At 39.3% G+C, this 26975-nt stretch overlaps 2 protein-coding genes and 1 long non-coding RNA gene across 4 annotated transcripts in view; 1 reads left to right on the forward strand and 2 right to left on the reverse strand.

Moving 5' to 3' along the window:
* The window catches only part of LOC117955237 (glutamate receptor 3-like), a 61890-nt gene extending 50411 nt beyond the window's left edge, over nucleotides 1–11479 (reverse strand). The window contains exons 1-2 of the mRNA XM_034889563.1: nucleotides 10953–11479; nucleotides 10378–10536 (exon numbers count right to left, since the gene is read on the reverse strand). Of these exons, the coding sequence (XP_034745454.1) occupies nucleotides 10378–10536; nucleotides 10953–11040 (247 nt within the window). The 5' untranslated portion in view covers nucleotides 11041–11479. The remainder of the gene's footprint in view (nucleotides 1–10377; nucleotides 10537–10952) is intronic.
* LOC117955238 lies at nucleotides 5670–22859 on the forward strand. The gene is made up of 3 exons (XR_004658993.1): nucleotides 5670–5793; nucleotides 6738–6743; nucleotides 22850–22859. It is a non-coding gene; the product is annotated as an uncharacterized LOC117955238 (long non-coding RNA).
* A 1854-nt stretch (nucleotides 22860–24713) lies between these two features.
* cchcr1 (coiled-coil alpha-helical rod protein 1) overlaps nucleotides 24714–26975 on the reverse strand; it is an 11799-nt gene continuing 9537 nt past the window's right edge. For both annotated transcript variants that reach the window (XM_034889937.1, XM_034889938.1), the window contains exons 16-19: nucleotides 26092–26193; nucleotides 25802–25935; nucleotides 25573–25720; nucleotides 24714–25034 (exon numbers count right to left, since the gene is read on the reverse strand). In XM_034889937.1, the coding sequence (XP_034745828.1) occupies nucleotides 24904–25034; nucleotides 25573–25720; nucleotides 25802–25935; nucleotides 26092–26193 (515 nt within the window). In that variant the 3' untranslated portion in view covers nucleotides 24714–24903. The remainder of the gene's footprint in view (nucleotides 25035–25572; nucleotides 25721–25801; nucleotides 25936–26091; nucleotides 26194–26975) is intronic.

The following is a 26975-nucleotide window of genomic DNA, read 5'->3' on the forward strand; positions in this document are numbered from 1 at the left end:
ACAATGACAATCTAAAATGCAGATGGTAAGCAGGTGTAATGCTTACAATTATTACCATCTTGGTTAAGTATGTTAGCATTGGCTATTTAACACTAAAAAAAAGACATAAACCAAAGTTCTGATGGCTCTAGATGAAGAGTCAGGGTATCGCCAAAGTTAACCGTTAATCCTGAGGCAGACATGAATTGTAAAGGCAATCAATCCGTATTTGTTGAGACGTTTCACTTAAAGGTGGCACTAGAGGAAAAGTGTGATTGATCGTTTGGGAAACTTTAACGTCTGGCCATAATGTCATGGCAAGCTATCAAGCAGTTGTTGAGAGATTTCAGTCTGAACCAAAGAAGTCAATCAACCGACAGTCATGATGACTGGATTTCAGGGTGTCTAGTTCTGAAGTTACTTTAAAGACACTGAATGTATCTGAACACTTGAGAGGCTGAAAGCGTGGACAGGATCAAGCTCACAAGCCTACAAGCAAGTAGGTCAGTAAACCCATTTAGCAATAACTTATCCTTTCAGTACATGAAAGCAGGAGAGCCATCCAACAAACGATGGTTGTAGCACAAGTTACAGCCTCTATTTACCACAATAAATACCTATTTTTATTTGGTTTTGTGTCGACTTCACTATGTTCAATCTTAGCTGTCTTTCGGTTTTCTACTATAAATTAATCAAAATGTTAGACTGGTTCTTACATCAGGTTTTATGTGAGCCAATTAACCCCAGATATCACATGTGGGGAGAACTATCAGTGAAAATCAAGGGGATTAATGGTTCACATCAAGAAACACATTGTCTCTTACTTACTCTCTTACTTAACCCTTCACTTAAGTTCACTAGACTACTTATGGCTTTCTGCCAAACCAATTATATTAACTATATATATATACACTGTATGTGTATATATATAGTATATATAATTATAATATGTTATATTAAAAAGGATAGAAAATGTTGAGTTACAAAAACATAACACACAGTAATCATGATCTCTTTCCACTTATGTTTGAAAGGGGATTTTCAAATGAGACAGCATTAGACTGGACAGAGGATGCCAACTAATCTTGTAAATGTGCTGACTGACAGACACTCAGCAGATTTAGTTTTACCTTGTGGAAACGAGCCGAGCAGCTAAGCTGTGCCGTTGGTTTTCTGAATGGCCAATGAAAGGATTTGCAGGGTTAGAACACACAGCCAAAATCCCTCCCCTGTTATTCCAGGTAACGTGCATTCTTTGCATTGTGCCAGCAGCTGTTTAGTGTGTCAGCTGGACAGGGATGCTGTGGGAATATCACAGGACTCTGTTTGTGTCTGACACCTGAGTGACGACACATTCCAGTGGGTCGCAGGTGTTTCCAAACATTATCACAGCTGTGTGTCACCGAAAACCAATTTTCACCCTCAATAATTCCGTTTCTGCTTAAACACGGCTCAACCCCTTCCAGGATTCACTGGGTAGCAGGCAAAGAGACACTGAAGAGGTTGGATGAACGTACATATAACCAGCCACTTCTGGTATAGTGGATTGTGGGTGTTTCGTATGGTATTCATACATAGGAATTATACTATCTTCTCTAGATTCCTTCTGATCTGCATGTCTTTACACTGTAAAAGGGAAGCTCACAATGCAGGAAACCCTAAAAACTTTATAAGTATGATAAGTATATTTTAAGTTTTTTGTCCAAATGTTGCCCCAAGGGTAACTTTCTAATGCAATTGTTGAGACATCGGCAATGTCTCAGCAGAAAGACATGAAAAGCGGAATAGTCTGTAATTTAATTTACCTCAGTAGTAATGAGTGGCTGCATTTTGAACAAAAGGCCAAGATTGAAAACATGCATAAAGTCGCTAAGACCTAACCTCTCTGTAAACAGGTCATTAGCGCATCTTCCATCCCTTACCATGGTTGATTTCTGTTTCAAAAGCATAAAATTAGATTTCTCTCCTCGCTGCTCCTTTAAATCTTCCAATAACTTCCCTATGAATCCATTACAGTGTTTGACCTTTAAGAATGCAGACATTCTACAGATTTGTTTAATTACATTTGAACATTTTATGCCTTGAAGCCTTTTTAAGATTAGAATTAGAGTAAGTTATGATGGGGGACAAACCTGAAAGCAAATATGAGTCATCCTATTTTCATTTCCATGTTTAAAAATGTATCACAATTGCCAAAAATAAAATTGAAACTTCACAGACAATACAATACATTTCACAATTCACTCTGGAGCAGAACTCAGCTGTACTAAAATATCCAATAAAATGCATTCTGAAATGGATTTTGCAAATGGATTTACAGATTGTATTCATTGTGCTAACAATAAAATACACATTTAAACTGGGCTATGTGTTTACCATGTTTAACATCTGATTTAGTGTGTTAGCAGGCTATCATTTGCTACTGTAATTAGCATTTAACACATAGCACAGCTGAAGCTAACATAAATATATAATTTTTTAAAGATTATTTTTGGGGGCTTTTCCCTTTATTAAAGTGACAGTGGATAGACATGAAAGGGGGAGAGAGATGGGGGCGACACGCAGCAAAGAGCCACAGGTCGGACCCGAACCCGGGTCGCTGCAGGACTCAGCCAACATGGGGCAAAAGCTCTTACTGGGTGAGCTACAGGCTGACCCAAGCTAACATAAATATAATTAGTTTTGCAATAAAAATATTATCGGAATCCATCCATTTGTTGATTGTTATTGTTGAGATATTTCAGTCAAAACCACAAATGTAATCCTGCTGCTGGCCCTAGGGGAAATATTGTGGGATCACCAAACTCATTAGGATGAATCCTCTGGACACCAGGAATGTCCTGACAAAATGTCAAGGCAAATCATCCAATAATTATTGAGACATACAACATGGCTAATAAAAAAAAAGATACCAAATGCAATACTACGTTTCTGAAATTGCACATGAGCCTTTAAGTAGTGAATCTCAACTAGTTTCTGTTTAATACTCACTACTGAAAGGCTTGTCAAGATTAGCTAGTTCAATTTCACCATAAAAGTAAAGGTTTGTTTTACGGTAAAGATAAATGTTTGTTATGCGATGATTATCTGACCTAAGGCAAAGTTTACCGCGTTTAAATGATCTCTGTGTTATGACACTTAAGTGTTCTTATATTTGTATCCACATAACAGTCTGCATTGTTGTGCAATTCATCCCAGTTGACCAACCACAGAGAAAGCACAGGGCATATAGGAAATGAAGCCTGAGTAGGTGTTTCTCCTCAGGCAGTGTGGTTGGCATGTTGGCTGGAATTCCCTCTTCTCTACAGATTACAGCTTTGTGAAAGCACACATCTTCTTCCAGCGGGTTACCCCGAGCAGATACTCATAAAGCTCATATACGCAAAAAGCGGTGCAACACTTATTGGATTAGCCGTAATCTGAGGAATATAACTGAATTCAACCCACATGCTAAAATTACATGATAGAAGAAAATCTACAGCTGCAATACACAGACATGGTCTTTGGCTATTAGAGTCCTGTATGAAAAAATAATCTTTAATATTCACTGCACAGCAAGTAAAAGTGCTGCTAACACTCCACCTCCACATGCTTTGCATATACTGTAAAACCGTCATCCAAGGAACACTATTACAAGAGACAGACGAATAAAACACTCAATTTAAAAAGGTTGGAATGCTGGAATACTGCAGAAGATACTGAATAAAAAGGAAAAAGGGAAAGAAAAGTAAAAAAACAAGAAAAGAAGTTACATGAAAAGTGTTATGACTGTATGCAAAGAAGTTTCAATTAACTTAATCCAAATTCTTCATTCTATCCAATTAAATTAATTTATTTTATGGATTAAAATGAACTATAAAACACAACTTCTAGCCTTTTTGTAATTCATTAACTGAAATAATCTGTTCTGGTGCTCAGTCTTGTCAGATAACATGACACAAATGTCTCACTTTGAACAGAAAATCATGAATAAGAAACTAATGAGGTTTGAATTGTTTCTTGTTTCAAGTCAATTGCATGTATCACAAGGGGATTTTTCTTTTTAACATTCAAAAGCTGAGGCTCATACAACTTTTCTATGAAAGCAGCCCCTTTAAATAATTCACTTCCCCAACGGCATCTTTGGTTTTCTTTTGCGTTATTATGTGTAGTTCACAACTTCTTGTCCTTGGATCATCTCAGGTAACATTTAGTTAAGAACAGCAGAGCTCTCCAAGGCAGCCTCCATGACGGATGTTGTGTAACACTGCAACAAAGTGCTGCAGCATCACTGTGGCTTGTCAGTAGTGATCACCGTCGCTCGGTTACAGCGCTGACATGTACGTACAATCTGATGCAAAGGATGAAAGACTAACTGCACATCTCTAGTACAATCACTTGCCCCCAAATCTATTCAGTACCATTCAACCATTTTACAGCATTTCAACCAGCCAGGGTTAAGTGACAGTGTAAGAAAAACAAGAAAAAATATTCCTTCTTGCAAATAGCTGTAATCCTGTTTGGATACAAATACATGTAGCATTTTAAACTTGACAGCCAGTGATCTTCAGTCAACTGATACTTAGAAGCCTCTGTTGTAGTTAGGGCCATTTTTTAAGCATATGTTCTCCGTTTTTCCAATAAAGCGGATTCATGTATGCTACATGATGACCCATGAATGTTGTGTTGCCCCAGAGCATTAACTCTAAAAGCTCTTGTTAAACTAAGGGTCAAAGTATGTATTCATGTCAGTGAAAGTATCGGATAGCAGGCATTGCCTGCAAGTGAAATGAAGCTTGAGTTATATACAAATATTCATTCTAAAAGCTTTTATGTTTTTATTATGTTCCCCAATGAGAATGCCATGACAAATCTGAGGATGAGTACTTGTCAACTTGGGGCAGGTCATCCAAACTGACAGGACTCCGGCTGCAGTAGCAGTAGCTCAGATATTTTTAACAGTGCATAGTGATAAAAGGACATGCTTTTGGGTAAGTGTCTATTTCTGTTTACATGAAACACAAACATACAAGATGTCTGGTTGTCCAAATTTCTAAGCGGAGCTGGTGAATATGTTTTTCATGCTGAGCAAGTTTTAATAGTAGAATTACACAGTGCGGACACAGTGTTTTTTCCTCTTATTGTCAGTGACCTCAGGGAATCTGATGCTATAAATAAATAACCATTTCAATAACAATTTATCGTGTGTGCATACACTTTTATTACACCAGCCAAAGAGTGTGTATTAAGATAGACACTATCATGCAGAATGCTCTCCCTCAGGCCAAACACTTTGACAACCTTGTCTCTGGTGCTCATGCATCATTCATGACTTGTCGGTTTAAATGAGTTCTCAAAGTTATGATAGATCGGAGGTTGTTATGTATTGTTTGGTTGCATTCCACTATGTTTGTTTTACTACAGTAAAGGCTGCAAAAATTGTGTAAAGCACTGCCAAACATTTACCTTTAGATTTTACAATATTTCCAAGAAAGCTCTAAACCTCTAATTGTCCAACTGGGGAAAAGACATCCTCTGATAAGCTTTTTTTCTTCTTCTGAAATGATGGCTGTGTGTGAGATTTTGTAAATACTTAAAGGAATATTTGGATATTTTGTGAAATAAATGTACTGCATTTAGAGATGGTTAGAGAAGAAAATCGATACCACTCTTGTGTTTGTACAGTAAAATCTAAAGCTACCGCCAGCCAGGGCTTTAGTCAAGTCCACCCTTGTCGAGTCCAAGACAAGTCCAAGACCAGGACTAGTTGAGACCGAGTCAAGACCTAGTCCAAAGAGGTTTAAGTCCAAGTCAAGGCCGAGTCCAAATGAGAGAGTCAATACCGAGACAGAGACTGTTTACATTTTATGTGATGTGAGAGACAGTATAACTCCTATTTTGCTTTATTATTTTTAATAATCAAAAAGCAAGTGCAGAGTAACACACTACAGAATCAAATTAGGCCACATTATTTACTTAAGATGTTAAATGGAAATGTTCCCATTCTTGAACTTAATACTTGTTCTGAACAATTCATAGTACAAAGTGCTCACTGGTGTTGTGTCTGTGGCCAAAATTAAAATAATTGATACCTGATGACTATGGTAGCCTACTGTATATGATGCAGCCAGGTGTATAACAAGCTACGGATCTTGATGCCCATTCTGAATGGATTTTGAATTAAACTAATACCTGTGGCTTTGTTTTGAAGGAGGAAGTTACTTTAGAAAAAAGCATATAGTGCTGGAGTCGGTCGAGACCAACTAGAATATTAACATACATATTAGCATAATATTCCAAATACCAAGAATCCAAGACTAGTCAGAGACAACAAAAAGACATATTGAGGACTCTCTCTAGAGCCCTGCAGCTACCAGATGTTCAGCTTAGTTTAGCACAAAGACTGGAAACAGAGGGAAACAGTTAGCCCGGCTCAAAATCCACCTACCACCACCTTGGAAGCTTGCTATTTGACAACAAATTTACACTGGTTGCCTGGTAACCAAAATAATAGTCAGGCACATAATACCCCTGTAATATAATGAGGTGTCGTTTTTTGCATTAGGGTTTCTATACAAATTGAAAAAATAAGATACAACGTGTTACTTAATGAACTTTAGAGGTGCTGGTGGGCGGATTATGTTACCTTTGGACAGAGCCAAGGTAGCTAGCAAGAAAATGAATATGTGCATTTCAAAAAATTATGTTGAACACTACACCATCAGAGCATGTCATCCAGAATCCACAGCCAATTATGAACAATATGACTTTCACACCAGACAAAGGTGACCCTTTCCCTTTCTTTTTGACTAAAAACACATCTTATCTTCAAGTTGTTAAAATTACACATTCAAAATGTGAATGGGCCGATGTGTGCTGCCGCTACTCTGTCCCCTGCCTGCCTGTCCCCTGTTTCTATGCAAATAACAAGGCAAAGAATAATAGGATAGTTTTAGCTCATACCATCAGTGTCGTAGGAATACTCTTTCACATGCCAAATTTGCATATAAGCACTGGGACTAAAATCTTATGAATGTATTCACCACAGTCTTAATAATGCCAAAGAAGAAGAAGAAGATGAAGAAGAAGAAGAAGAATAGGAGGAGGAGGAGAAGGGGATCTGGCAACATAAACTGGTCTCTGCTGCATTAGTAGGTCTGTCCATTGCCTACACAGTGAAGTGCTCTAACATTAGCCTCTGTCTGAGCAGCATCACATTGGTTGTGTCACAGCAGAGAGAGGATAGGTGGCTATAATAAACGCTCTAATAAGAAAAACACTGTCTTGTTGACATTTGATCAAATTAAATGTTCATCTCTGGATAATTCTGGTCTGAGCGGATTCATGCTGCTGCCACTTCAGACAAGAGAAGTGAATGAGGGATGTCTTTAAAAATGCATGATGCAGCAACATTTCAGAAATTTAAATACACTTACAAGCATTTTACACTCATGTACTGTAAATGAATGTGATACTTAGTTATACATTGAGTAAATTCTTTGGAAATTAAAATAAAAAACTGTAATCCCACAGACAGTTTTACTCCTTCCTCATTGTACACCCAGGCCAGTGGCTCTGTCTCTACTGTCTCTTCCTCATCCTGACCTCAGTGTTAATGGATATAACCTTCCCATTTTTGCATTTATGCACACAATCTGTCCAGGCTTGGGGCAATGTGTCACATCAATACATCCTGCAGCTTCACTCCGGCCAGCCACAAATTGGTGAGATAATAAACACATCAGCAGATTGAAGTTCTCTTCGTCAACATCAATTTAATCAAGTTGCAATGACTGGAAATAATTTTCCGTGGTGTATCATTGCCTGTTTACAGGTTTGTTTGTTTTTAACATTCATAGTTGCTATGCAGGCATCAAACTGAATCTGGCCAGGGGAAGTTGGAGAACAGCCGTATATCTGTAGAGAGGGACTGAGTTAGAGAAAATGAAAGCTTGGTGAGAATTGATTTTTCCATACTGGAGAACAAACTGGAGCCCCACACACACACACACACACACACACACACACACACACACACACACACACACACACACACACACACACACACACACAAACAATCCTGCTGGAGTGTAGGGGCCTTCCACGTATTGATCCACACTGCCAATAGCATAGTCATTTGCCATCAGGGATTTGTAACAATCATTATATACTGACCCAGCTGGAGGACAGCAGTGTTGTCCTGCTTTATTCCATTCAAGATCTATACAACAAAAGCTACAAACGAGTTCTAAGCAAAAAGTAATTCCTCTCATTTATACAATATACAAAAGTCGAAGTTATGTAGGCAATGAGTCCCACAGATCCCTTGCAATAGGCACTTTTAAAATCTCAGTCATTTGCTAATCTTATCCAAATTGACAGTCTGAGCTGTGGGAAAGTAATGACTAACCCGTCATTCTTGCCAGGATAGAAATGTGTCAAATTATAATAATCACATTCATTTGCTACATCAACACCTGCCAGGCAAGTAGGGGTATTATGCAATTCTGACTACTAAAATAGGAATAATGGAGTTTGGTGCATTTTCAACGTCTTAGTCATAAACTGTCCTGGCTCGTCTGCATAATGAGCTGCTCTGCTTTGTCTGTTTCAACTGGGAAACATCTAGCTTAGCTTGCATTACCTTATCTCGCCAAAATGAATCCGCCTGATTATCTTGTTTTTATTCTTTTACTTGGGAAGCTTCTTTTAAAAACAGTGGATTGAGGTTTAAAAAGAATTCTGGTATGAATCTTTAATAGGTGCACAATCCCAAAATAATGTATACTGTGATGCTTTGTAATTCAACAGGCCAATATTTCCCGTTTAACTCTACGCATTTTTTTAAATTCCATTCACCAACATGTTGGACGATGAAATGATAATAAATCATCCCGTAGAATAAATGCATAGGCACCGAAGACAAGTCTCATCTTAAAGATCACTGGAGGGAAAACAGCTCATCGACACTGCCACAACAAATGTTTCTGCTGGATGAGTAATTTTACATAATGGCTTGCTTTTGGCCTCCTTGAAATGAAAATAGGCAAAAGTTGTAGAGCTTGTGCTTTATACCTGATCTTGACAAGTCAAGCGTGTAATATTCATCTTTTCCTCAGTGACAACTACTGAAGAGCCCTTGAACTAAGCACTGACCCCACAGCCACCCTCGGTGTAATCACTAGGCAGCCAACATTGCAAGGCTGTGGCCGAGTTGCACCAAGTGTGTCTGAGTGAGTGAACCTGCATCTCACTGCAACTTCTCCCCAAAGCTCATGCCTCCTCCCTGCTACACTCACCACTGACTGCATCACCTTAACAGCATTTGCATTTTTTTTATCACAACAAAGCCCAATATGTACAATTGTTCTTGTTATTTTTCTTTTTTGGCCTTTTTCTGACTTCATCATACTGCAGCTGACAGAGTATAGAGAGCCGCAACTGATCCTTAAGTGTGACGCGTGAAGAAGGATAACAAATTAATTCTCCAGGAAGAGCTTGGTGCCCTCCATGGCAGAGGAGTGACTGGTAGACCAATTATGAAGCCATGTCACACTCCACAGCCCTTTCTATGAAATCCATCACACTTGTAGAGATGACTACACAGATAACAGCATGTGAGAGGTGATAAAATAGGCTATTTATACTTTAAAGGTGTAATCAGAAGGAACCAGGAATGTAGTCAGGAATGTATGCCACTGTTCTGCCGGTATAACTTAATGTGATATTTTACACGGACCCAAACACATGGACAAATGGGCAACCTAAAGATGGCTACTAAGCTGTATTGTGTGCCGACAAATGACGATTTCTGTTTTAATTTGACAGTGGAGAGACGGGAACGTTTAAGAGAGAAAGAGAAGATTGAATGCAACAATTTGCACAAAACAACCAACTTAACCAGTAGGCGCCAGTCTTTACACTTTTGAACTGGCAACCATTATCTGTTGTCACAGCCAGATACTACAACAACCAGAATAGCAATGTTTGGTTTACCCGCTTTCAAGTACAGTCAATCTTAGTGCTGCTCCTCAGCAGCACAGAATCCCAGTGTAAAGCCAATCACAAACCATCATGGTTCATCATCCAGCTGGTGAGTTTTGGATGGCATGGCTGGGGAGTTATGAATTATGCTAGACACTTGGCAGGTGTAATGTTTAAAAGCATAACATTGATCGGTTTTATTCAAACACCAATTTCAACTCATAAAGAGTTGTGTAATTGTCCTATTGGCATACTTTGTGTGTGTGCGTGTGTGTGTGTGTGTGTGTGTGTGTGTGTGTGTGTGTGTGTGTGAATTAGACTACTTATTTCTGGATTTAAAAAAAAAACGCATTAGGTTTTCCTGTTGTTACAACATTATGTGCTGTGATTGCGCACGGAACACTCTGTTTAACCAGTACAACGTGTACTACTCACAGGCGTGGGTGACAGAGAAACTGTTGGAGGACTCCAGGTTGTCAACATTGTAATTGAGGTGGAAGGGCTTCTCCGTTGCATTTTGGTTGGTGTTATACAGCTGGACAGCAAACCTGAAGGCGCTGTGCTCCTGCACCGTAGAGCGCATGAACAGTCCACCTACAGGAAAGAAAATGTCACATAACACAGAGCTCCAATTCATTCCCATACATGCCGAATGCACTTTTTACCCCCGTCGTCAGGGTATTAGGCTACTTATTTACAGAGTGAGGGCAGTCTACAATTACGCATTATTGGACGTGTGATTGAGCCTTTAATTTAAAGGACGCCAAGAAATCGATGTGTCCCCACTCACAAAAGAATGCACTGCAGCGATATGGGAACGTTTTCACAATTTGGATCAACTCTATTTTTACCAAACCACCTACAAACACGCGCCGGATCCCACAACCTTCTGGCTGAATAGAAGTGAACTTGGTAATATGCGACTAATCAGTGCGACTTGCTGAGACGTGTCCTATTTAAATGATGTGCCCAAAGACATATACGTAGTCAGAGTATCCCATTGAACTTACCTATGTTGATTTGGTTTGGAAACCCTGCCAGCGAGTCCCCCCAAAAATACAATAAAACAAGGACTGTCGCTATTGTATGATGCCACATTTTTCTCCGAGAAGTGAAATCAACTCCTGGTCTGGATGTGACAGAGGGAAAGCGGGGAGAACCATGTACACGGGCTTGTACGCAAAGAAATCCACAAGATGCGGCGAGTCTCGCTCACTCACTGTGTGCACCCACGTTGAATGTGTGCCAGCGCAACTGCAGCGCCAGTCCTCTACTGCTGGAAACCAAAAGCCAGTGTTTTATCTCAAAGATGGTGGTGGCGAAGGAGAGATAAATCGGATCTCTTCTACTGTGGATAAGGACCAATGAAGTGGGCCAGCGAGTGAGAGAGAGAGAGAGGGCGAGAGAGAGAGAAAGAGAGAGAGAGAAGAGGGTGAGTGGGTGGGGGACGTTTATCAAAGTTGGTCTGACGTTGAATTATAATAGCAGCTCCAGTCTTTCTCCTCACGTCACTGCAGTTGGTGTGAGGCGGTGTAGCCTCTGCTAGGTTTGGTGTGTGTGTTGCAAAGGCAGAGCAGCACACACCAGCATCTTGGTATACAGACCAATAGTGCTGACTTGTAAGTGTGTGTAAGCCATGTATGCAATCTATCTATCTATCTATCTATCTATCTATCTATCTATCTATCTATCTATCTATCTATCTATCTATCTTGTCTCCCTCCCTGTTGTGATCAGATGTGTAGCCACAATCAGTCCAATAGTCCTGCACACTAGCACCCTGCAGGTGTTTGAGTGCAGAGACTGTACATGTGGGAGCTAATGCACTGATTTATCACTGTTTAATCACTAGTTGCCAAGTGGCCCCACTAATGCTATATCTTTGAATCCTACTTGACTTATGTATGTACTTTATGTATACACTGTACTCTATGTACTGTGCTTTATGTATTTACTTTTGTCCGAGAACCATCATGCTGCAGGTGTATGTTTCTCAGTGGTAAAACTCTAAATGAAAAACCAACAACGGCTGCATTCAGTATTTCTTCTCAGACAATTCAACACTGACGTGCACATTACTGACATATGGAAAAGAGGCCAGTTTCTGTGATAAAGATTAGTGCAGAGCATATGATTTTCACTATTTGCATCTTTACACATGTCCAGGCATTGTGTCTGAGATGGCTGAAGTTGTTATTATTCATTTTGATACAAATTTTGGTTTGTGTTTAAAACTGGCTGAATCTCAGGCAGAGTCCACAAGGGAGGGATTAGTGCAGACAGGTGTTTGAGCGTGTAGATAGTTAAACTGTTTGTGGTTTAACATGGTCCATCCAATTATTGCACCATCAACATGACAAGGACGTTGTGCTCCCCCTGGCAATCAGACACACATGAGAGGATTGGGAATCCCGGACAACATCAGTACACCGGAACGGCAGCACGTAGTCATCTCTATCACCTAACGAGTTGATGGCCAGGCAACCTGTGTGTGTGTGTATTTATTTGTGGGTTTTGGTGTATACTCATTGTTATCACTTTCTGTTTTTCTATTGCTTCTCATTTAGGACACTTCCGCTAATGTCTGCAGCTTATACAAAATGCAGCATCTACACTTTTACCAAATCACAGTGCCAGAGTAAGTTTACAGCTGATTTTCAGCCTTCGACATTTCACGGAGCATTTTATTATACTGTAATGTGTCATTTAAATCACTTTTTGTACTCCATTCTGCAGCGCTGTACAGGAATGTGATTTAAATAGTTATTGAACTCCATTTCTTCAGGGCAACCACTCTTCTGCCTGAAGTTGATTCTCTTTAATCAATTATCTATTCAAGACAATTAAGTTAAATCACTTTTTTCACTTCAGTATTATTTACTCACTGTGGGCAACGCTTACATTCCATTAGAGCAACTGAACAAATACAACATGAATTATGTTCACAAAGTGTGATTTGTTGCAACAGGGGTGTATTATGTGTGTATTATATGTGCATATATATGTATATATAGGCCTACACAATATCTATCTGATGTGCTGAAGTGGTAGAAAACATTACTGCTTTCTATTTAAACTGCTGCAAAACCAGCACAGCAGAACAGCTACAGAGTCTGTGCTTATTGATCTAGATGTGATTTAATGCTTGGCATACGACTCTAATTTTTCATAGGACACAGTAGCGAGTAGAAAAACTGCACTATAAGTGTAATTTCATGAATAAAAACAATGTCTGGATGGTGTGAGCTTTTCCCAGGCATTCACTGTTAGTATGTTATTTGTTGAGGTAAGTTCCCTGCCACTTGAAGAATGATCCAGTTAGGTTCACTTAAACATAAACTCAGATTTTTTAAATTAAACTCTTGCAAAACACAAGAAGTGTCGGTACTACAGTTAACTAAGTTCTCTATGTTGACGGCTGCCTTTGGAATCGCATACCAACATACTATTTACACCAGTACAGTACGATCTAAAATTCATAATGTAAAGTGTTTCAACAGCATAGTATATGGATTTTGTGTACACCAGGAATGCCCGAATGTACTTTATACTAGCAAGTAGGAAGAAAGGAATGAACAATTTTCGTTTAATGGTCGCTCGGCTCGGTAACGTTGTAATTGATACAGTCACGTGATGCAGGGAAGGCGTATTGCTTGTAGTAAGCATATAGTAGGCAGTATGCAGTACATACAGATTGAGTATGTAGTATGCAGTACGTTAGTTTGCAATTTCAAACACAGTCATTGAACCAGATAAGGGACTGTATGAAAGTTATAGGTGTGATGGACCTTGTTGTTCACGGTGTAAAAAAAGATATTGTTTTCTGAGCCCTCCTGTCTTCGATAACAAAACGCAAAACCCTCATTACAACATGTCGAAATGATATAACAGATTGGTTCAACCTGCCAAATTAAGTACCCCACTTTATACCTTAATGGAACATCTTCTGTGTACCTTTACATTAAAGCTGCTCTAAGCGATGTCACGCGGGTTTTAGGCTACAATATTCGTTGTCACTTACAGCAAACATGTCCTCACTGTCTGCGAGCTGCCTGTCCCCAGAACACGATGTAAAAAAGCGTGTCTCTGTAGACAGCCCAGGGTCTACAAACGACAACAAAAACAAAATGTGTCTACCTGCACCACGAAGCATACACACAGTATTCCAGTGTTCCAGCCAATGACCGACAAGAAGGAATTTGCGCGCAGAAGCCCAGAAGGGAGGGGGAGGGGACGGGATGAGGTGGAGGGAGGGACAAGCTAGTCTTGTTTTGTTTGAAAATACTTAGAACGTCAGTAAGAAGTAACGTCACCCAACAATGCTTAGAGCACCTTCAAAAAAATCCTGATGTAGAGGCATATGTGTCTATACTGTATATATATATATACCTGTATGAACCATGCCACAAGTTAAAGTTTGTCTTTTTGACGCCCCACTGATGACGTCCCCAACCGGACTGTTTTTATATAGCTCTTTTCTAGTCTAAACGACTACTCAAAGCGCTTTTACATAGTTCCATTCACCATTCACATACTGTGGCTGAGGCTGCCGAACAAGGTGCCATCAGGCTTCCTCATCAGATTAACACTCACACACATTTACACTCCGATGGCGCTGCATTGGTGTCTTGCCCAAGGACACTTCGACATGGGACTGCAGGGTGAGGGATCGAACTACCAACCTTCCGGTTGGCACCTACAACCGAGCCACAGTCGGCCCGATTTCTCAGCAGGGGAAGTCACATGAAGAGAAAATCTTTGCTGCAGTTAATGTATTACTAAACATTTTAGGAATAAACATGTATGCCATGTTAATTTAACCTTCTTCTTTGCTTCTTACTTAGTTGGTTTATTTATGCGTAGCTTTGTAGCCTCTGATTCTTTGGGATCAAGAGGACAATAACTTTCAGGATAACACAGTTTTCCTCAGGGAGAAGTTCCTGAGCAAATATCTGACAGCATTTCAATAAGTGTTAGAAGTCTTTCAGGTAGCATTCAGGTTACCATCACACTGCCGCCTCAGCACACCTTGGGCATGCTTCCAACTTTCCACCGTGGCAAATGAAATCTGCTCAGGGAGTCTTTCACTCTCTCTCTGATACACAACCTATTTAGCAAGATTCAATTGAGTGTAAATGTCAGCAGGTCCTACCAGAACGTCATAAGGAGAGTTTAAGTGAGAATGGCAATTATGAGGTGTTGACCATATGGTGGGTGCAAGAAATAGCATGGTGTTGTTTGGGCGTTGGTCCAAGACGCTAACACGAGCAATGTGATGATGAATCCCAAACCCCTGCACTGCTTTGAGGTTTTAAACAGAATAATGAGTCTAGTGTGACACAGCAAAAACAAATCACATATCACAGTGCAAACATGTCCAATCAATTGTCAATACTATCTATCAGTCTGTAAGTCTGTGAACTTAACCTTGTTTTATATATAGGGACTGCTTGTTAAAACCCACAGAATTGTGCGCACAAATTGTAAGCCTGAGGGAGCAGAGTGGCCTAAATACAGGCAGTGGTACACGTAGCAGTGACAGTTACAAATCAAACACAGAAGACATCCACAGTAGTTGAGTCATCAAAAAGGCAACAGTTTCTTACTCAGCTGTAATTTAAACACCTCCTTCTAACATAAAAATGAACATCTATTATTTTCTATAGGATTTTCACTGTGCAAGTGTCTTCATCAGCACGTTTTATAAAAAGCTGGTTATACTTTCTTTAGTATTTATCAGGGTAAAAAAAGAAGAGCTAGGTGTGTATTTATTTGGTATATTGTATTGTTTTTAGCAGTTGCTTTCGGGATTTGAACTCACAACATTGTTTATTTATTTAGTAAAGGTTGGTGTCATTACTCAGGGCTGGAATCAATGAAATTGGATGTGGAACTTTGAAGCCATGTGCACAGAATTCTGCAGAATTGAAAAGTACTATGGTGTAGGCAGATAACGTAAAGGAGGGCTGGCAATGGAACATTAAAGGCAAGAAATCCAGTTGTAAACAATTGTGTCAAACCCAAACAAGGAGCAAATACAATCTAATACAGTTTGATAAGGTGTTGCTTTCCTGGATGCTCAGAAGATGAAACTGCGGCAGATTTTGCTATAATACAACAACTTTTGTTCAGCCAATATCATACACAGAGAGACGACCTGAGGGAATAGTGTGCAATGGATTAACTGGGATGAATAATATTTGAGCCAAAGCCAAAACCAAAACCATTGACAGTGTGTAACCTGCCTGCCTGCCTGGAAAAGTGACTCCCCAGAGAGGTTTTACGTGTAACCAAACAATAAAAGTAATGCCCGTAATATTCTTGAGATGAAATGATGATATTGTACTTTGTGTTATAGTACCCAGGGTCAGGGCTGCAATAAGTAGACTGGAGCTCCCCAGGAAGGTCGGGAGATAAAAAGAGCACGCTGAGTGCTATAAAACTCCACATTAAAACCTTTCATGTTTAATTCTCCTAAGGCTTCCTGTAAATTACCTGTATTTATGGCTCAAGATTGAGTTTCAGCTACAGTGATTGCTCCAAGCCTCTCAACATGCTACATCTTACACTATAGGCTGGCAATTGTATTGCTCTCAACTTTGAGATTGTCCATTTCATCTTCTCCATTCCAATCTTATTTAACATGTTTAATTCTCATCATTAAAAGCAGTTCTGGTACAACCCAAATTAATTTAAGAGCAAAAACCAAAGGAATGCGGCATGGGAAGTGCAAGCACGCACACCAGATAGAGTGATAATAAGATAATTTGTGTACAGAGCCAGTGAGTTCATCAGTATAAGAAAAGTATCCCAGTGTTGAGTACATAGGCTGCTGTGGGCAGAAGAGAGCCAACATACAGTATTTCTCTGGAGTATCTGAGTTGACAAGAGCAGGGTGCAGATGTGTCCTACCATGACACCAGTCTGAGCTGTGGCAGGAAGCCTTGGCTGTGATACCAAACGCTAACGTCAGCATGCTAACATGCTCATAACTATGTTTAGCAGATGTATTGTTTACCATGTTCACCATCTTACTTTAGAGTGTTAGCTTGCTAACATGTGCTAACTACTACTTATCACAGAGTACAGCTGAGGCTAGTGGCTATGTCATTAGTTTTGCAGGTATTAAAGTATTAAGGTATTGAGACATTATGGCACTTTATGAAAAGTCAGGGAATGGCCACTGAGCTGACCAACAGACTAGCACTGCCACCTATAGAGCCATGCAGGTAACATTCCAAAAAACTAAGCTGATAAGAAATAAAGAAATAAAAAAGACACCTTTTTGAAAAAACACTTAATGGATTCACCCATCCAATAAAAGCATTCAGAGCACTTAAATTGTGTGTGTTCCTTGTTTATTCTGTTTCTAAATAGTGTGTTTTAATTATGTAGCAAATAGGTAATTTAGTCTTAAAAGTATTCATAATTCAGGCACCCAGATAGCTCAGTTGGTCGAGTGGGTGCCCATATACAGAGGTTTACTCCTCGACGCAGCCGGCCCGGGTTTGAATCCAGCCTGCGGCCTTTGCTGCATGTCACTCCCCCTCTCTCTCCCCTTTCACATCTTCAACTGTCCTATCCATTAAAGGCCTAAAATGCCCCCCCCAAAAAAAAAAAGTATTAATTAATTTGCTAAATACCGGACACACAGTGTTGATCACTGTTTTATGGGATTACTGAAGAGACTAACGTGTGTATATGCCATCTGGCTAATTTACTGCCAAGATAACTACCGAGCTGTGTGCACTCCTGCTCTGTGATTTAGTGGTAAGTTGAAAACCGTAAATGATGTGCATATTCTCTACCGGCTACAACGGTACTATGCAAGTTTGCCAGATCGGGTAGCGAATCTATAGTACCAATGAGACATAATGGGAAAATTCTGCTTCAAACCTGTAGGGGGGCCGGAATGGGAAAAGTTACCTGTTGTTGCTTTAACACAACAAATGAGTCTTAGCAAGGAGACTGTGCTTGGAGCCTTACAGCAGCATTTTTAAACAAACTGAAAATGATTTAAGGGTGACTGTGTTATGTAAGTACAAAGTACATCCCAATTATGTAAACAGGTTGTAACAAAGGCCTGAGCAATAATGAGAAAAGCCCTAAATAACCCAGCTAAAGCTCTGATAAGACGTTCACTGAAGACCCGGAATGATCACAGTCACTACTCATCCATCGTCACTAAGCTGGAGCATATCTCAAACAATTAATGGGGCAAAATCCCAAACTTCAAATGCACCAAGATGATACAGACTCAAAACTGCACTCACAGCTCATGTAGCATATAAAAAGCATTAAAAACCGAACGTGTCTGAATGAGATACTGTAACATCTCAGATACTGTAATACTGTGCCTGCATTACTTTTCAACAAAAGGGCAATACTGTGATGAGCCAGGTAGGGCCCGTTAGTTAGTCAGTTCCTTCCAGGTGTGTCAGGTGCTGATGTTGCGTGTCAGACCTGCTCTCCCACTCAGAAGGGATATTGTATGTATGGCTGCAATTAATAATTATTTTCATTAACAATTCATCTGTTGATTATTTTCTTGAATTATCGGTCAACTGTTTTGTCTATAAAATATTTTGTCCAACTAGCAGTCAAAAGTATCCAGTTTACTTTTATGTATGATGAAGTAAAGCATGAGTTGTTGCATGAAATGTTGAGAAGCTGAAACCAGCACGTTATTCATGGAAAAAAAGACTTAAATGATCATCAAAATAGTTAGATTTGCTGAAAACTTTAAATCTCCTTTCACTTAAAATCACTCACACAAAGTACACGAATACTGAAACAAACAACACAACCCGTTACATGGTTGGAAAAATCACAAGTTGATGCTTCATTCCCTAAAACAGAACAACTACATCTTCATAAAGCATAAGACACTGTTTAATGTTACCTGCTATTATGTATATGAGTGGGGCCACTGAGAGTAATTTGTAGTCAGCTTTTCTTTCCAAAACGTGCATATGCTATAAACACTTTTCCAATGAGTTAATCTCATAACAATAAAGTGTTATCAGTTTAGGTAAGTTGTAGTTCCTAAAACCTAATACTAGCATGTCTGTTTAAAGAAAGGGAGCTCAAGGGAATGTTTTTATGTTGTGAAATGAATCCCACTGCTTTGTAATCGTTAAGCTAATTTCTTCAAGTCAAATACTGAAAGGTATTTGTTTGAAGGTTGAAGATAAGCTTCAGCGTACTGTTATTTCGTTTCTTCTTGGCATGATAAAAAACTGCAATGATGCAAAATTGAAAAGAGTCTGTTCCACTGGGATGAAAAGTCCACTTGTCCATTACTATATTGAGTATGTAATTAAACTGTCATATGGCAATCCTCTCTAACAGAGCAGCAACTGAATCAAATTATACTTAGTGGAACAGATTGCCTGCAATTTGAGAAAAGCATGCAATGAAAGTCTAAAATTCTGGTAATTAGGAAGTCTTATTTGAACGGCATGTTGGTTACCAGAGGGAGGGAAGGTGCAGCAGCAGCAGCAGCACAGAATATTAATGGAAACTTCATTAAACATTTCCATGTCTTTAACAGAATATCCCACAGGCAAAGCGCTTACAGAACAAAACAAATTAGCCTGGCAATTTTAATTATCAATGTTCTGTTTTCCTTTTTTCTGCCTGATGAGATTGCAACAACAGATGTTTTAAAGGACAGAACTAACATTAGACTTTCTGCCTTTTGGCTGACTTTCCATTGATGCTCTCTATTCCACACTACCTTGAAAACTGTGGAGTAAACCTACACTCCGCAGGATATTTCACGTGATAATCTAATGTTTCAGTGTTATGTCAAATATTCACTGACAATATTCAGAAAGTTAATTTTGAATATGGCTTGAGCGTGCTGCAGTCTTCTTTCCATTCTGCTTATACACACTTATTATAAGTGATGCCAGTCAAAGCTGATCCCCATCAAACTTGCTTGTAATCTCATCCAACAGCAAAGCACTTTTTAAATGCAACGTCTGCTGCCATCCTTTCCCAATGCTCCAAAGACAAAGGAACAAGGGACTTCTGATGTGTTTTTAAATGCATATTGGATGCTCGGTTAGGTAATATACTATGTATAAACTCATTATATACTCTAACTGAGGTGGTAAACAGGAGGCATCTGTGACACTGATGGAAATATGAAGAAACTAACGCCTGGTGAATTAGGGAAAAATACAATGTTGGTTGCAACCTACACAGATACAAATATCTTTTATAGTTAGACTGAGGGATTCACTCTATTTTCTATTATATAAGATAATCTGAGGGCTTTTAAAACAGGTGGGCTGTAAGTGTGCAAGGGAAAAACAGATTTTCTTTCTTCCTAGAAGGTTTTTATATCTGAACAAGCAGATAAGTGCTCTTATGGTTAATTTAAAAAACTGTAGTAATAGTAAAAAGGGCATGTAAAATCATTTGCACATTTGCTGACCACATAACTCTATATATATATATATATATATATATATATATATATATATATATATATATATATATACTGTGTATTGATAGATTTGCTTGATTGAAACTTTGAAAGTTAATTATTCAAGAAAACAGTTTGATTAGTTTGATTAGTTACAAGTGTTACTCTTGACGTAAATTTCAATAACTTAGTTGCACCCACAGTAACAAGCATATACTGTAACAACACCACTCCCTCGAAACGAGTCCCTTTTCATAATCTTAATAAAGATATTCCACCTTTGCAAAAATGTCACTAATCATGGCTTTAATCAAGACTTTGCCGGACTTAAGGGATAAAAAAATGTAGAACAGGTAAAGCACATGCAGGCCAAGAGCCTTTTTCTTATGTAGCGGTGAGACGTATCCTTCACAACATTTATTCATTCACTCATGCGCCTGGTAAACGCTTACATTTTACCGCTGCGTTCCGAACTGCACTGATCATCCCAAACCGTAATTACTGCCACAAACAAGGTGACTGATTGCCACAGGTGGAGACCTCATCATGCTTGGATGTTGCTTTTTAGAAAAGAAACCATACGTTGGATCGTTCTAACGTTTTCTGTTATCTGGCTTCAAGCTCCTTTTTTATTGCTTTAAAATAATTGAAATGTATGTGAAAACTGTAAGTTACTGTATTATTAATGTATACCGTGGATGAGTTTTCTTCTACAATACTCCTTAATCGTTCCCGGTCAGAACACTGAGTACAACAGTATTTTTATCATCTATTTTTGGCAGTGCTCAAAGGTAAATACAGTGTATCACACCACAAAATAGATAATAATTTACAGCGACTACAGTAAGATGGATACTGTAGATAATGTGGTTGTAGTACTTTAGCCCACTGCGACCCTCTAAACAATGCCCCACATCGCCTGCATCTATAAATGGGGTTCTTGGCTGCTTGCCTCGCACTGCTCCTCCGTGGCTAAAGCTCTAGCCGGTAGCATGGCCCGCCTCTACTAGGCTCTGATGTGGCATGCAACACCGGTGGTCGACAACCCTGACTTACTGGATCTCATCAACCTCATGCACTGCTTTAAGTTTGCTCTGACCTCGAGCCTGCAAAAACTTAACAAGGAGTTAGCATTTTATAGTGCATTTTATATAAACCATAGATATTAAATATTAGGGGCAGCAAATAAGACAGATTAATGGGATGCTCTGAATACCGTGTTTGAGAAGAGCTATAATATCCTTGTGGTAAAAATTGACCAGTTTTAGATATTTTTGTAGCATATTCCAGTTAATGTAGCAAACTTGAATGAGGACTGGCCCCAAGAGGACTGGACTTTGGAGACATTTGGCAAAGTGTGACAGAACGTTTTACAGGGAGAGGATAAAGTTTCCATAATGCTTCAGACATCGGAAAGTTGCCCTAGGCCAGTTAGGAATGAAGACGTTTGCAGAGTGAGGAGTAAAGATAGAACTCCTGAGAGCAAAGAGTAAAGCAACAAGCTGGGTATTTAAATGTGTTAAATAGATTTTGCTCAGGGAGTGACAGACGCACTTATTACTTTGGAAAATTCACCTAAACTTCACTCTGCAGTGCTGTATATTAGTATATTTGTATGTTAGTAGGCAAATACCATACCATGCTACCATTTGATCTGTATGTACCTTGAAGAGAAGAGGGAAGGCGTTTCTTAACATACAGTATCTTAGTTGTACAACAGCTAGGCTACAATTGTAAGGATGTTGTACAGCTTCACTAGCCTTTCACAAGGATTCTAAAGTCCTTCTGGCATCGCTGAAGTATTTGTAAGAATAGGTTGTTTTATGTGTTGTTACATAAATATTTGATACAAGGTTTAGCAATAATAAGGCCATTATTACTTGAAAATAAACCAATGGTTTCTTTCCACAGGAATCAAACAGTGGAAAGAACCATCAGGTTTGGGCGCTTTGTTTATACCAAAAAAAAAAGTAGAGAACGGAGCATTGATGCAGACACTTGATGACAGGCAGGGGCGATGATAGCAGATGTTTGGATTTGACACGCTGCAGTCTGACAGCACAGTATCAGCCTCAGAACCAGGGGGAGGAAGGTTTATACACAAGCACAAAATACTTCTATCAATCTTCTATCAATCTATGAATTCACACCCCATGTTAGTGCTGCTTAGAGCGAGATATGTAAAAACACAGTTGGTTGGCACGCACGTGTTTGTTTTGAACCACTCATTTTTCATGCCATTAATTCTATATTGTTAATAAAAATCCGTTGGGAGCTTATTCATTAGTTTCATCACCTCATTTATTCAATGTCTTGTCTGGATTGCAATGCTTTGGTAAATTATTCATCAGGTTAACCACGGTGTTCGCTTGCTGCTGTGCAATTTTCTCTGTGTAAAAGACGTATAAATGCATTTATTCAGGCTGTTTAGCGTAACTCTCATTTTGGATCATCCTGAAGGTTTTTCACCAGAATCCTGTTCTCATTTTTGTTTAGCCATTTGTGGAGAAACACAGTACAACATTAAATGGTTCTGGACAGGTTTTCTGTACAGATTGATTGAAGTTAAGTTCTAACACAGATAGCACATTCCTTTTGTGCACATAGCCCTCCTCACTCACTAGCCTCATTCACTTTAAAGCTGCAAATGAGGAACACCCGCACAACCTATAGAAATCCTATTTTTCATTTACTCTCTAAATATTATTCCACTGAGGAAAGTGCACTTTACAAAATACAGCCTAAAAGAACGTTGGTAGATGTGCTGCTCTCACCTTTGACAACATTGCCCTCTGCTGGTTTTAAACGGCCCACAGGGACACATGGTTTGCTTTCCATCATGCTGTTTCATTCAGCAGTAGGCCTACATGAACATTTGCTATCATTCCTCACAATAATTAATACTACTGTATATGTAATATAATGTAATTTATGATGTTAATGCATTCTGTGATCTAAAATACATCCCACAGTGTAAAAACAAAAACACCAATAGACCAAGATGGAATTATGAATTTGGTGGCACATTCTTTTTTAAAGTATCCATCATAATTCATGTAAGTTGAGACTGTGTCATTGATAACATTATGGAGTTTTTGATATCAGAGGCTTCATATACAATACAACTTCCAAAAATATTGCATTACAAAAAATTAATTTGATGCATTGATCCTCTGCTTGCAATGATAAATCACCTCTCCAGCAATGAGTGTGTCCCTGCTTTATGAAAATACTAATAAAGTCTAGACCTTCCTACTTCCTATTTTCCCTCTGCTCTCCCTCATTTCTCCATGAGATGCTTTTACCGAGAGGCTTGAAAATTTGAACTACTGCAAAATGTATTAGCACTCATGACAACATGACAAATAGCACAATTATCTGATTCATCAGGATGTTTATCATCATCCATCCTATGATTGTAACATTGACCTCCATACATGAATCTCAAGGTAAAAATATTGATTTCTTCAACATGAAATCATACAGGCCTTCCAAATTGTCGCTATGTAATTTTAAGAGTAACAGACAGATGCACCAATCACAATAAAGCTTGTTTTATCATAACAAAGTCAACATTCTCAGCAAACTATAAACCAGAAAGAAAGCTATTGTGCATTTTTGATTTAAAGTTTTAATGCAACAATCAAATTTTGATTAAAGATCTAACTTGTTTAAAAACTCTGCATAACATATTTGCTGCTCTTCTTTGTATTTTGACCTTACTACTGAAAATTGCCAGTGAGTAGTGAATTTATATTAATACCAAATCATCAATTGCAAACGATATTTATCAAAATACACCACAGAATTGCAATATAAAAATAATTTATTAACTCACACTGAAAAGCAAGATGCACGTTTCTGGAGAACAAATAATTCGAAATAACTAAGGCTCACATAAACTTCTAGGATCAAAGTCAACAGAACAGACGTCTATGCACATTAGCAATGTAGGAGTTGCTTTGTCTTTGCTGCCTGTGAAAAAGCTCACGGTAAATGACAAATCTAGTAATAGTCACATATTTGCATTTATTAAAGTCATCATCATTTGGCCAGTGATTTGTCATTAATTATATATTTCTACATGCAGTAACAATTTAACCTTTAAAGCATTTAATTGATTCAATAGGAGCAATTCTGGGGTGGAGTTTAAGAAAAATATTATTTAACGAACTAAAATATATGAAAGTGTGGAACATAGTCTTACTGGTGAGGTGATTCAGTCCAAGCAAGAGAGTGAATAAAACAGATTATTCTGCAACTAAAACCCTAGTAAACATAAACATCTAAGAGTCAAATCTGTCCATTAATGTATTTCCAGTATTCTTTATAAATTTGCATTTGTGTTATATTCAAGCATACTAGGACATAGCTATCATTCTTTCTATACACCCAATAGAAATGTGTGGTTTTCTGATGTTTGGCTCAAGCCAATTGTTTCCGCTGACTGTAGTTTCTTCAACGCTGCCCACCTTTTGTACAAATGAAAGGTGCGTTCGCTGGCTCCAGTCAGTCATCATGAGGTATCAGCTGTGTAGACTGCCAGTGGATGGTCCCACGCTGTCATTCTGTCCCTCCTCCTCCGCAGAGTCCTCCGAGCTGTTTACCACTGCAGCGCTGAGAGAATGGAGCTCCTCCAAAACAGACAGGAGTCTCCCTAACAGGATACAGAGAGGCCATTGGTCAGATCAGTCATGTCTGTGTAAATATTAGACGTATCTAGTTTTGCACTGCCAGACCTTCCTCCACAGCGCTGCGGAGAATGGTCTGGCTAGTGCACACAACATTCCGGGATAGGAGATCAAGGCACTCTGGTTTATGGGCGTTTCTTTGAAGCAGTCACAATCGTCTTGGGCGGTGCGAAGCGCTGGCAAAGCAATGGTGCCTCTGCAACACAGTCTGGGGAAGGAACTTGCTTTGGTGGAACATGTGTATGTTCAAAAGTTGTTTTAGTCGTGCAAGAGAAAACTCTGGACAGACTGGACCGATAGTCTAGCTAGCTGTTTGGATTTACCCTGCAGAGATCTGAGGAGCAGTTAACCATCGCCCTTAAATCGGCTGGAGTTTAGAATGTCAACACAAAGGAAGTAAAAGGTGCGGGACATCTGGCCGAAAATGAGGGACACAAGGCAGATATTGTCGTTGATATAGACTAGGACGTGTCTGACACGTTAAGAGTACAGGACACTACTTACCGGCTGCAGGTACTTGGACGTTTGTTCCCTCAAAGCGAGTGCTCTCTGAGGGTTTTTCTTGAGGTTTTCTGGGAACGGCGGAGTTTTGTAAAGCTGTCGTGCGAGTTCTTGTATACTCACTTGCCGGCTCTCTATCAGCAACAGTGGCCTAGAACAGATTGAGGTTATAGGAGTTCATCAACAGGAATGACGACAGAAACACAAATATCTTTTGCTTTAAGAGTCTTACCAGCAGTATTTGTTTGTCTTTCTCCATCTCCTTCAGTTGTTTATTCTGGACTTCCCTCTTTGTGTGTTGTTGAGTTTCTCTCATCACATCCTGTTTCCTTGCTGCCTCTCTCTCAAACTGCCGCAAAGCCATAACTGCAAGACGGACAGATCAAAAGCCACAGGGAGAGACTGCTATATACTATGAAAACAATTCCAATCATATTAGATCACAGCTGGCATCACACATGTGACTTCAACCCCAATGTTAAGCTGCTGTAGTCTGAGATAGCATGCTTCTAATCCTGCTACCTGCTTTGGTGTGCTCTCTCGTGGCAGTATGGAGTTGAACCTCCATCTCTCCTAGCTTTTTAGCACAGTCATCCTCGATCTCAGACACTCTCTCCTGCAGAGCTAAAAGGAAACAAACAAATGCACCATTCCTCAATAGAGTATCTTACACACTGAGAAATGGGGTGGGGGAAAATTTTGATACAGCATAGTATCTTGATATTTTCAGTGGCAATATTGCATTGATACACAGGCGCCAAGTATTGAGCTTTTTATTATATATGTGTTGGTCAGTCTGTCTGCTTGATAATCCCATTTTGCAGCAATAAAACAGAAGTGATATTAACAATAGATAAAACAGATATTAACAAAGTTTGCTTTTGGGGACATCAATTGAAAATGGGGAAAAATTAGAACTTGGAAAAAAGGTTATAAATTGCAATATAGCACATAATATTGCAATATGTTGAAAATTGCAATATCGAATAGTGGCATACGCATTGTGGTGATATCGTATCGGGAGGCATCTGGTGAGTCCCACCCCGCCACGCTCAGTGGTAGAGCAGTTGCCTGCCAATTGGAAGGTTGGGGGTTCAATCCCCGGCCCTGCAGTCCCGTGTCTAAGTGTCCTTGGGCAAGACACTGAACCCCAAGTTGCCCCCGATGCTGTGCATTGGAGCGTAAATGTGTGTGAGTGTTTATCTGATGAGCAGGTGGCACCTTGCACGGCAGCCTCGGCCACAGTGTATGCATGTGTGTGAATGGTGAATGCTTCCTGTATGATGCAGAAGCACTTTGAGTAGTTAAGTTGTTAAGACTAGAAAAGCGCTATATACAGACGTGCTCAAATTTGTTGGTACCCCTCCACAAAAAACGAAGAATGCACAATTTTCTCTGAAATAACT

Source organism: Etheostoma cragini, chromosome 13 (genome assembly GCF_013103735.1).
Source record: "Etheostoma cragini isolate CJK2018 chromosome 13, CSU_Ecrag_1.0, whole genome shotgun sequence".
Taxonomy (NCBI): Eukaryota; Metazoa; Chordata; class Actinopteri; order Perciformes; family Percidae; genus Etheostoma; species Etheostoma cragini.